At 37.3% G+C, this 12,020-nt stretch overlaps 1 protein-coding gene and 1 pseudogene across 1 annotated transcript; both read right to left on the bottom strand.

The window, feature by feature from the left end:
- Window positions 1–9,016: 9,016 nt before the first annotated feature.
- On the bottom strand, window positions 9,017–9,663 carry LOC120207919 (the record flags this gene model as incomplete). Its single annotated transcript, XM_039207317.1, has 4 exons — window positions 9,017–9,137; window positions 9,199–9,288; window positions 9,373–9,424; window positions 9,510–9,663. Coding segments are annotated over 4 exons (417 nt in total), but the record flags the coding sequence as incomplete, so codon positions are not given.
- A 107-nt stretch (window positions 9,664–9,770) lies between these two features.
- LOC120208002 lies at window positions 9,771–11,764 on the bottom strand (annotated as a pseudogene).
- Between the last annotated feature and the right edge of the window lie 256 nt (window positions 11,765–12,020).

Raw genomic sequence — 12,020 nt, 5'->3', positions numbered from 1 at the left:
CGTTTGGTTTTTAAAACTAATTATCTGTATTTTTAAACATAAACATTTTATCATTCCACCTAAAATTATTATTTAATAATTTACAAATATAAAATTTATATAAAATATTTTTTTTTGTTTTTCATATATCTATCTAAAATAACATCGAACCTAAATTCATTGGCGTAACCTAAACCGATATTAACGTGTGGGTCCCTTCCTTTCACGTGTATTTTCGGCTTTGGGGTCACTTCCCCCTTTAGATCTTATGGGCGAATCATAGACTAATATTTATAATAATATAAAAAAAAACCTGAAATAATTAATTGAATACATAAAATCATTTTAGAAAATTATTTCAAAAACTGTTAATGAAAATTTTAGAAAATCAATAAATAAAAATTTATTCAGTACACTAATATTTATAATGATATCTTTATATTAAATGAAATAATTGATTACTGTATTCATGATTTTATGCACTAAAACATGAATACATAGAATCATTTTAAAACACCTTAACATTACTCGTTAACAGGAATTATTTTAATCATTTTTTGAATGATACATATTTGAGTATTAATAAATAAGTTTAATTATTATTATATTTAGTAAACAATCATTAGAGAAGATGATTAAAAAAATTTCAATTACACGTCTCATTTCTTTTGAGTTGTGGGCTCAATACCTATTAAGAGTAACATTTCCGTTCTCCTTCCACTCCCTTAGACAATAATTTAGAAAAATCATTATTATGTTTAAACATAATTTAAATAATAAAAAATGTTATATTTAAAATCCTTCTTAATTATTGACAACATATATATGTTACAAACAAAACTATTTAAACTCACGACCTCTTAGAACATTACTCATTTTTATGCCTTTCTTATTATACTCCATCTTATGTCTTTATATTGAGCATTGTATTAATTCTTGTTAATGGAAGTTTCCCTCTCAAAAAAGATATAATTTAGAAAAAGATTTAGTTACATATGTTAATTAATTCCCTCCTTTTCAATTTAAATTCTGGATTTATTGATTTTAGGTTTAATTTAAAAATAAGTATCTAAATTATATCTTGAAATACAATTTAGTGTCAAAAGATTTTTTTTGTTAAAAATATATGTTCATTATTTTCTCCTATAAAATTTTAAGTGTCTTCCATTAAAAAAAACATCACATTTATATAATTTTTGAAATTGTTGTTTCTAAAAAAAATAAAAAAAAAATTAAGAATACAAAAGGTACTCAACCTATGTCCGTTTTTTCAATTTAGTGTCTAACGTTTATTTCGTTCCAGTTTGATAGCTAACATTTCATTCTGTGGCTTAAAATAGATCAAACTGTGATGAACTGTTAAATTTAACTGTTAACCCAATAAAAATATCACACGTCATATTTTTTAATACTAAAAAAAATTCTGAAAATAAGGAAAACCTATCACCTGCATTGTCTACTCTTTGCTCCTTCATTGGGTGACGGAGGTGGCTGATTTCAGCTACAGAGAAGGAAGAGCGGGGGCATCCAGATCTTGCAGCAAAAAGAAGTTTCCCTCGACTAAAACAAACTCGTATTCCTTCTTTCTTTCTTTTTAATTTTTTTTATCTTTTCTTTGTCGTGTTGTGTTTTGCAAACTCATCTCCTTCTCCCATTGATGAAAGAAGAAGGATCTTGTACCCTGAAATTTTCACCATGACTCCTCCTCATTTCATCTTCCTTCTCTTCTTGCTATCATTCTCTTCATCACCTTCACAAGTTTCTTCTTCTTCTATAATTCAGGATTTTATCATTTATAGAAGAATTCTACACCAACCATTGTTTCCAGCTGGTACAGCCCCACCTCCAGGTAATGACAACTCCATACCTCCGCCGTCTCCAGCCGCAACGTTCCCTCGTTTTTCAACACTTCGAACGCTTTGGAACCGGAAACATTAAACGCAATTGAAAAGTTCAAAATGATCGTCGTTAGACCCTTAATCCAATCATCTTTGGATAGTTCATTAAGAGCCGACATTTCCAGTGCAACTCAAACGATTATCTCCAATGGCTAAACTCGAAACCAAAATCAAATGTTGTTTACATATCATTCGGAAGCATCGCCGTTTTAGCAAGGCAACAAATGGAGGAAATCGCTCAAACTTTGATATCTAGTGGGCGGCCATTTTTGTGGGTGGTGAGAAACCAGAAAGCTAGAGGAGGAGAAGAAACCTAACAAGATAAACTGAGTTGCAGAGTATTAGAAACTCAACATAAGATGTAAACTTGCAGTATATTATTCATGCTTTACACAGCTGAGCAAGGCTGCATTTATAGCTACAAGAGTAAGAAAACCCGCCTAACTGACTAACAGACTAACAGTCTGAGGTTTTGCTCACATACACTCGAGAGCACATTGATTATGTGCACTCTTTACACATGATCTCTCAACATTCTCCCTACTTTTTCTCCTCTTCTTCACCTGTCAACAGCATCACATTAACTCTCGCACGAAAAATGGTGAATGTAGTCTTAGCCAATGGTTTTGTTAGGCCATCAGCAGTTTGATGTGTAGCAGGAACATAGCTAACGCACAACTGGTTGGCTGCAATCTTTTCCCTTACAAAGTGAACATCCAAATCCACATGTTTTGACTGCGCATGATGAATTGGATTGACGCTCAACGCAATTGCACTGGTGTTGTCACACCAGATAATGGGGCATTCTTGTCGTTTTACTTCTAGATCAGTTAGGAGTGCTTCCACCCATGTAACCTCTGCTGCTGCATCAGCTAAGCTTCGATATTCAGCTTCCATGGTTGATCTAGAAACCACTTTTTGCTTCTTAGCAGCCCACGACACCATGTTGCTGCCAATGAAGACACAATAACCTGTCATGGATCGTCGATCATCAACACATCCACCCCAGTCAGCATCTGCAAAAGCCTTTACATGCATTGCTTCCTTGGACGGTGAAAACACAAGTCCAAACTCAACCGTTCCAGCTAGATAACGCAATATGCGTTTTGCAGCCAACATATGACACTCTCGTGGTGCATGCATGAATTGAGCTATCTTGCTCACACTGTAGGTTACATCCGGCCTCGTATGACAAACATACAACAACGATCCTACTATACTTCGAAATTCTCTCGCATTCTCTAATAATTCACCTTCACCACTGCAGAGTTTGTTATTGGCAGTCATAGGTGTGGCAGTTGGTGTGGCCTTTAACATATTTGTTTTCTCCAGCAACTCTAAAACAAATTTTTTTTGACTGAGCATTAGAGAACCAGCACATCTCTGAACTTCAATACCTAGAAAGTACTTTAGGTCTCCAAGATCTTTTAAGGAAAAATTGTCACGAAGCATTTGTACCACTCGTTCAACTTCCTCAACAGTCTCACCAGTAACAAGGATGTCATCGACATAAACGAGCACAAATGTTGATACACCATGGGCACGAGTGATGAACAATGAAACATCAGCTTTCGATGGCCAAAATCCCATTTGCAACAAACTGTCTTTCAACTTAGAGTGCCAATTTCTTGGTGCTTGGCGTAACCCATAAAGGGCCTTATGAAGTTTGCACACAAGCTTAGTGCCATCTGCAGCAGTTCGTTCAAATCCAGGTGGCTGTTGCATGAAGACGTCCTCACTCAAATCACCATTTAAGAAGGCATTGTTCACATCTACATGCCTTAGAGGCCATCTGTTTGTGACAGCAAGGGACAACACAACATTCAGCGTTGGGAACTTGACTACTGGACTGAAGGTCTCTTTAAAATCTTGCCCTGGAACTTGTGTAAAACCCTTTGCAACAAGGCGTGCCTTGTAACGATTGACAGTGCCATCCGGATTCTGTTTTAACTTGAACAACCACTTGCACCCAACAGTTGTTCGTCCAGCTGGCAGTGTCACCAACGACCACGTACCATTTCGTTGCAAGGCTGCTAGTTCATCTTGCACAGCAGCTGCCCAGTTGCTCGACTGCATAGCCTGATGGACATCCGTAGGAATTGTCCCACCGATCTCACTAACAAACACTTTCGGTTTGAATATACCACACTTACTGCGTGTAAGCATGGGATGATTGTTGGTAACAGGAACAACTTCAACCGAAGACTCAACTGAGGCTTCATTGACAGGCTGCATATCGACATTGTTCTCAGCACTACTACTTGAATCAGCACTTGAGAAGGAACCTTCAGCAGGCAGCAAGAGAACATTATCACTATCGGGCAGATCGGCCCCCGCCACCAAGGAGTCGTGACTATCTTCACTTAACACAGCATCTACATGCGAAGTGTCACTAACAGACGCATGCTGTGGCAGTTTTTCTTGAAGACATGGCTTGTGATGCTTAGCAATAATCTCAAGAGCTGCTGATCTCGATGAAGGCTGAGTGTGACAGCATGTAGTAGTTTTTTTTCTGCAAAAGGGAAAACAAACTCATCAAATTTAACATGCCTGCTAATAAACACTCGACCATTGGGGTCAATGCACTGAAAGCCTCGATGTTGAGTGCTATAACCCAAGAACGTGCATTCTCTGGATCGTGGCATCAACTTATGCGGTTGAAACGCTCGTAAGTGTGGGAAACACCTACAACCGAACACACGTAGCAATTTATAGTCTGGTTTCCTATCGAATAGCTTCTCAAATGGTGACACGTTGCCGAGCACTTTGGTGGGCAATCTGTTCACAAGATGAGCTGCAGTAGCTACTGCATATGACCAAAAATGTACTGGAAGGGAGGCTTGAGCTAACAACACAAGCGTCATCTCTACTAAGTGTCGATGCTTACGTTCTACTACCCCATTTTGCTCAGACGTGTGAGGACACGTGACCCTATGTAAAACTCCTTCTTGGTTTAATTCATTCGCCCAGTTTCTGTACTCCCCTCCCCAGTCGCTTTGCACAGCTTTTATAGGTAGAGAGAATTGTGTCTTAACCATCCTTTGGAACATTTGAAAAGCTACAAGTGCCTGTGACTTGTCCTTCAAAAAATAAACCCATGTATATCTTGTACACGCATCTACAAACGAAATGTAATATCTATTTCCAGCCGAGAGCTCAGGTGCAGGGCCCCAGAGATCAGAGAAAACAAGCTGGAATGGAACATCATATATAGTATCGGACTCAGTAAAGGGTAACTTGTGACTTTTACCCAAACAACAAGCACACACGTTTGATTTGCATTATTCGAAATATCAACAGCAATTGACTTACAAACAGTCTTTAAAACAGGAAGAGCTGGGTGTCCTAACCTCCTATGCCACAGATCAAGTGCATTACAAGAGACATCCACCGAAAACACCTTTGGTTTATTACAAGTACTCAAACTATTATTATCCAACGCAAATGTATAAAGACCACCTTGCTGATTCCCTCGTAGTATAACTTCACCTGATGCCTCATCACGAATGCAGCATTCACCCGCATGAAACTCAAAGAACACGTGATTGTCCCTAGCAAGCTTTGACACCGAAATGAGATGTTTAGTAATTTGAGGCACATGTAATAATTCTGTGAGCAACAAAGCTCGTGAGGATGACGCTGAATGTAATAAGGATTTACCAACCGTATTTACACTAAGGGAAACTCCATTTCCAACCAATAAGTTACCTGGACCATCAAGATCAGTGATATGAGCTATGTTGGATGCATCCGGGGTCACGTGATGTGTAGCCCCCGAATCAGCCACCCACTGAGCACGATGAGACGCAGCAACATTAGCTTGGGGAGCACCACCAGCTTGCACCGAAGCAGCACAATGTTTATTGGTACAACATGCACAACTAACATTGTCAAGGCTCACATAGTTGACACTGCTGGATTCATCCTTAGCTTTCGACTGAGCATTATTCGCTAGGACACCAACAAAATCACGATCAAACCGATACCAGCATCTGTCAACCGAGTGACCATTCTTGCCACATAATTGACACTGCAGGCGGGCTCGACCTCTACCACCAGACCGTCCTCCACGCATTGAGACAAACTGCTGTGGTTTGTAGCCATGAGTATTATCCGAAGCAGTATTAGTGACATGAGTTTGACCTTGCACAACGTTGGCACTCATCGGGAAATTCTCAGCATGAGAATCAAATCCAGCTAATTGAGTCTCGGCATCAATAAGCATGGAATAGATCCGATCCAGAGTAAGCAAATCTGGACTCGTGGTAATTACAGCCATAAAAGATTGATATTCTCTTGGCAAGCCTTTTAAAACACTCACAACGTGCTCAACTTGCGACACCGGGCTGCCACACGACTCGAGAGCATCACAAATCTCCTTGATGCGTGTGAGATACACGCATGGAGTCATCACCTTTCCTCAACGACTGCAGCTTGTAGTGTAAATTCATGACTGTTGTTGTCGAGCGGTTGGCAAAAAACTGCACCACAGTACGCCAAACAGCCGCTGCGGAATCAGCTCCTACAAACTGAGGTAGAAGCGGAGCGCTGATCGTGGATAAGAGCCACGAGGCAAGAGCACTGTCTTGTGCCATGAAGTCTTCAAACGCTTCATTGACACTAGATATCCCATTCTCATCAACAACAAATTCAGGTGGCACAGTCATCGTACCATTAAGGAGCCGTTCGAGCCGATGACTACGAACCGTGAAGAGAACCTGCTGCTTCCAGAGAAGAAAATTGGTTTCGTCCAAAACAACATTCACTTTCTTATTTGTAAACATGGCGAATCAAGCAGGAAGCAACACTTTAGTAATTGGCGTCAGAGAGCACAGCAGAGAAGAAGCCCAGAATGTTTGGCGAAAGATACCATATTAGAAACTCAACATAAGATGTAAACTTGCAGTATATTATTCATGCTTTACACAGCTGAGCAAGGCTGCATTTATAGCTACAAGAGTAAGAAAACCCGCCTAACTGACTAACAGACTAACAGTCTGAGGTTTTGCTCACATACACTCGAGAGCACATTGATTATGTGCACTCTTTACACATGATCTCTCACACAGAGAAGAATTATAGAAGTTCGGGATGATAGTCTCATGGTGTTCACAAGTGGAAGTTTTGTCTCATCTATCGTTGGGTTGCTTCGTGACTCATTGCTGGTGGAGCTCGACGTTGGAGAGCTTGGTCGTCATCGTGCCGACAGTGGCGTTCCCTCAGTGTTCCGATCAAGCGAAGAATGCGAAGCTCATTTAAGATGTGCGGGGGACGGAGGTTTGTTTTAGTTAATTTCTTATTTCCAGAAATTATTTTTTAATACTAAAAGTATACTGAACTTAATGGTTCGTTACAATATAAATTATTTTGAGTCATAAAATTAAATGTTAGATATCAAACTAAAACGAAATAAATTTTAGTAGTTAAACTAGAAATGCAGACACAAGTTGGACACTTTCTGCATAAAAAAAAACTAATTTCTTCCCCTCCCCTCATCCCCCTCGCTCCCGTCCCCCTGCAATCCCCCCCCCTTCCTCCTGCTGCCTCCCCCTTCCATTTTAAAGAGACAAAAACAACCCCTCTGATTCACTCAAGAAATAAAATAAGATTGTACTGTAAGAGATGAAAGCTTTGAATTTTTTTGCAGGTTTTTAGAACTGGATTTGGTTTAATTTAGAGAGAAACTAAAAACATAAATCACTTGATGAAGAAATTAGATAGGAAAACGGCCACCATAGCTTACCTTTTGAAGATCTTAAAAAGTTAAAAGTGAAGACTTTTTCTCTCTAGAGTTAGAGAACAAGAACAAACAAAGTGATCCCACATCAAACAAAAGCTTTTGTTTTAATGATGATAAAAAAAATGGTTTTATATTTTCAATTTAATGGAAGGGGGAGGCAGCGTGGGAGTGAGGGGGACGGAGGGAAATTAAAAAATATACAAATGACATTTAATTGCTGGAATATTTGAACTTAGGATACTTTAGAATCGAAATGAAATGAATCTATATAATCAAATTAAAAAATTATTAAATTTAAAACAATAGGGATTAGAAACATATAGTTATAACTCCTAAATGAAAAGACGCCATAGAATTTTCGTGCTTGTGCAGCAACGGGGTTTTGGAGATGCAAAAGCAATGAAAGTGATTTACCTTTCTGCATGAGGAAGTTGATGGGTGATGATCCCACATGTTTTCATGTTTTTCTTCATTTTTCTCTTCTATAACTGAAGTGATGCAAAGATCAAACTAATACTCAATCAAACTTATAAATTTAACGGTTGAATAATGTACATTGAAGTGAAAAAACTGAGGCTCGAGTTAAATTAGGATTTGGAAAAATACAATCACATTTTTTTAATTTTTCAAAGAGCAAAATTAGAAACGGTACAAGTTCTTTTAAAAAAACAATATAAAGTCAACCTCGTCTTCAGAAAATTTCAATTTTGAGTGACTTGAAACTATAACAATCTAAAATTTAAGATGAATAAAACCAAGTAATTTCAAAAAAAAGCCTTAGTTTGCAAGTACATATCCATTTCATGCTTCAAAATGACCATAATATCAGTCATCAGATGATCCAAGCTTTAACAGTCATCAGATGATCCAAGTTTTAACACCCTCAAAATTTCATGCATATTATAGTAGTAAAATGGTAGCCTCACTTGGATTCATGGAATTTTAGCACATGATACTAAAATTTGAAACCGCAAACAAATCATAAATGAACAAGATCTGGGGTGGTATAGACATAGTAACCTCACCTATAGATAGGTCTAACCAGGGGTTTAACCATGGTTGGAGCCCATCAATCGCTATTTCATAAAGGGTTCTCAACCATGAATCTTTAAATTGATACAAGCAATATAATGGGCAAATTGGATAACACATTCAACTGCAAATGTATATCAAAACTCCTACAGATTATTCAAGTACAACTCGGTCAACAACCTAATGGCAGTTTCAGGCATTTCCCAATTGTCATCCATGGATGATGCATTGAAATGTTATATGAACGTATTATACAGAATGACAGCATTGTGATATAGGAAGTTAGATGCATCTCAACCATAGTAAAGTGCAGTGAAGAAGCAAAGAGGATGAACTCACAGTTCTCTGCGCATCTTCACATTAACCTTCATTTCCTTGTAGGATTGGACCTTCTCAGCTGCTCGGCGCAAAGGCCTGCCCGTAGATGCCGCCTAAGTTCTTGAGCTTCGTTTCCAGGGATCATACATTCTTCATCAGGTTCTTTTTGACTGATGAATCAGATGATATCAGGCCACTTAAATGCACGTCATCATCACCACGAGAGGGAACAAAAAATTTGTATTATCTACCATGAAAACATCTTCAGTCATTTCCGACTCTTGTGGTTTAAATCTTGCAGATTGCCTTCTTAAACAAACCCTGCTGGGTAAACATAAAGATATCTTTAAAACCTAAACATAACTGTTTTCTCAAAACAGAAAGCAATAAAATTATACAGAAAACCTTTTGTTCTCGACTCCCTCCTTGGCTTCGACTGGTTTAATATTAGAAGGGCCTGAAGCAGCACGTAAATAATAAGTGAGATTGTGCTCTGAACAACATTAATTACTTCGAAATAAAGTTCCAGAGATGCAAGTTACATAGACTCTTTGATTGCCGCCTCCTGTTCGTGTTACAAGATTTATTCTCTCCTTTTGCTTCTTTAAGAGATTCACCTTCCTTGCCAAACCTTCTCCTACAACAAGGTTCATAGTCTCTATCTTCTTCTTTAAGGGATTCACCTGCCCGCCATATTGTTTGTTCCTTCCTTCAAATCATGGAAAAGCGTTCGTAAATAACATGGGATGTTGATAAGAGAAAAATCAATACATATTTTGCAAATGATTTTGTTGATATGAAAGTCAATCCAGATCGGTAAATACCTCATTTCCAGATGTAGGGCAAGCCACAATCTTGGCTTTCTTCTGATGACAGAAACAAGGTATTTAGTTAATAAACATAATGAAATAATAAACCTGACTACCATGCACCTATTGCAGGCGTACTTCAGCTGAGGCATGTTCAAATAGTAACAAGCTAGAGCTCAACTTGAAATTCTAAGTCTTAAAACTCGACTTAAGTTCGATCACCTTGAACTTGATTATTTGTACCTGAACTCGAGCTAACTTCAAATTGATTTTTTAGTACTAAATAAATTAATAAAAATATATTAAAAAAATCATGCTCCCTCTGTCCCAATTAAAATACCACAACTTTTATCGGTCATTTTGGAAAAACTTTAACTTAATTATTTATAAATTTTAATTAATTAATTTTAAAAAATACATACTTGAAAACTACTTCATTGAAAAAAAATTAAAATATTTTCCCAAATTTTATCGATAACAAATTTTAAATAATAATAAGTTAAATTTTTAAAAAAATACAACCAAAAGTCATAATGTGACAACTTTATTGGGATGGATGGGGTAACCAACGGACTTGTAAATCACTCAATTCAAGCATGAGGATACTCGAATTTTGCTTGCTAAAATAGTCAAACTCTGCATTAATGACCAAGTTAAATTCGTTTATTTTTCCTGCACAGAAGTTAAGAAGCTTTCGAGAATATGTATCTCATTTGCAACCTACACTCGGCCAAGTAGACCGTTGCAAAAAGATACCTCTGATTTTATTGCTTGAAGCACAGCATTTTTACATCCCAGTTCATGTTTAAGGGCTTTTAGCTGAAAAGGAAAAAAAAGTCGAAGGTCAAGTCTCAAAAGCATACAACAAAAAGGGCTGAGCATGAACAAGTTCAAGAAACATAGATGTCCAGAATATATACCTATCTTTCCCTGAATTAAGTTCCTGCAAAACCAATATAATACATCGACCTCATTAGCAAGTCATAATATCAGAAAAAGTCAAATGCCTCTTAGATTTACTAAACTGAGAAACAGACAATTAGAAGCGGTATTAATCTACCGATAACATTTGGCTGTTTGCTTGGGCAAGTTGCAAGTTCTGTTGCTGAAACTCTCCAAATTGATTCTTAGTTTCTGTAACTCAATTGCACTCAATTCGATGACTTTACTATAGACCAAAATTAAGAAAAACCAATAAGAAAGTCATACAAGAGACAATTACATCAAGCAATGGTCGGAGGCAGAAATGAAAGAAAACAAATAAAACAAATCAAAGAGGATACTTTCGGTCTGCAAGAACTTCATCAACATCATATTTTCCTGGAAGAAAGAATAAACCCTTCAGTAGGCTAAAGGAACAAAACAAGAATTGAATGGAAAAAAGATAACCTAAGGGGGAAAAGTGCGCTAATTGCAGTTTTAAAGTGTACCTGTTGGAGTTTTTCGATGTAATCTTTACTACTGAGTGAAGCCGGTTGCTGCCGCAGCTTTTCATCTAAGGTCAACACTTGAGGTTGATGCTGCAAGTTGGTTATGTCGCTGAGCCCTTTCCTTGGTACATTATGATCAATATCTGTTTTCCATAGATTTCCCTTCCAGCTCATTACCTAAAACCCAAACAAATAAGTCATTCAACAGATATAGGCCTATTAAAAAACTCAATTCTGTACGACTCTAACTTTCATTTTCGTTGATACATCAATTTGCGATCATATCCATACATAGCTGTGAGGATATGACCTTCCAAGGTTCCTACAATTATATGAAAAAACTTTTGTGGGGGGGGGGGGGGCTAAACATTACTGTGTCAAACACATGCCAGTATCCAACATTCACACGAGTGCGAGTAACACAGACCCAATGTTTCATTGTAAATTAAAAATGAAAAACAAAAATCCCTAAATCTAAACAAACTCAGAGAAAAAACTAAAGCAAACAGATGAGTTAACAGCAACATAGATTTGAACTTTCCAGCATTTCTCAATAATCTGAATAAACGAATAAAGAGATCTTATCTCACAACCAATTCACGAACCCCGACCCCAATGCTAACATGAAATTTATAGAAAACAAATTCTTAACCTCTAAACCAACTCAGGGAAATCTAATTAAACAGCTGCATTAACGGAAAACTGACTGAATTCCACTTCTCCACCAAGCAAAAATAAATAAATGATTAAGAGGACCTAACCTCACTGTCATTTTAAAAAAACTTAATGCAAAAATGTAATTTACAAAATAAAA

The sequence above is a fragment of the Hibiscus syriacus genome, unplaced genomic scaffold, assembly GCF_006381635.1.
Source record: "Hibiscus syriacus cultivar Baekdansim isolate YM2019G1 unplaced genomic scaffold, ASM638163v2 tig00015498_pilon, whole genome shotgun sequence".
In the NCBI taxonomy this organism is placed as follows: domain Eukaryota; kingdom Viridiplantae; phylum Streptophyta; class Magnoliopsida; order Malvales; family Malvaceae; genus Hibiscus; species Hibiscus syriacus.
Note: the sequence above shows the minus strand (reverse complement) of the source record. Positions and strands in the feature narration are given on the sequence as shown.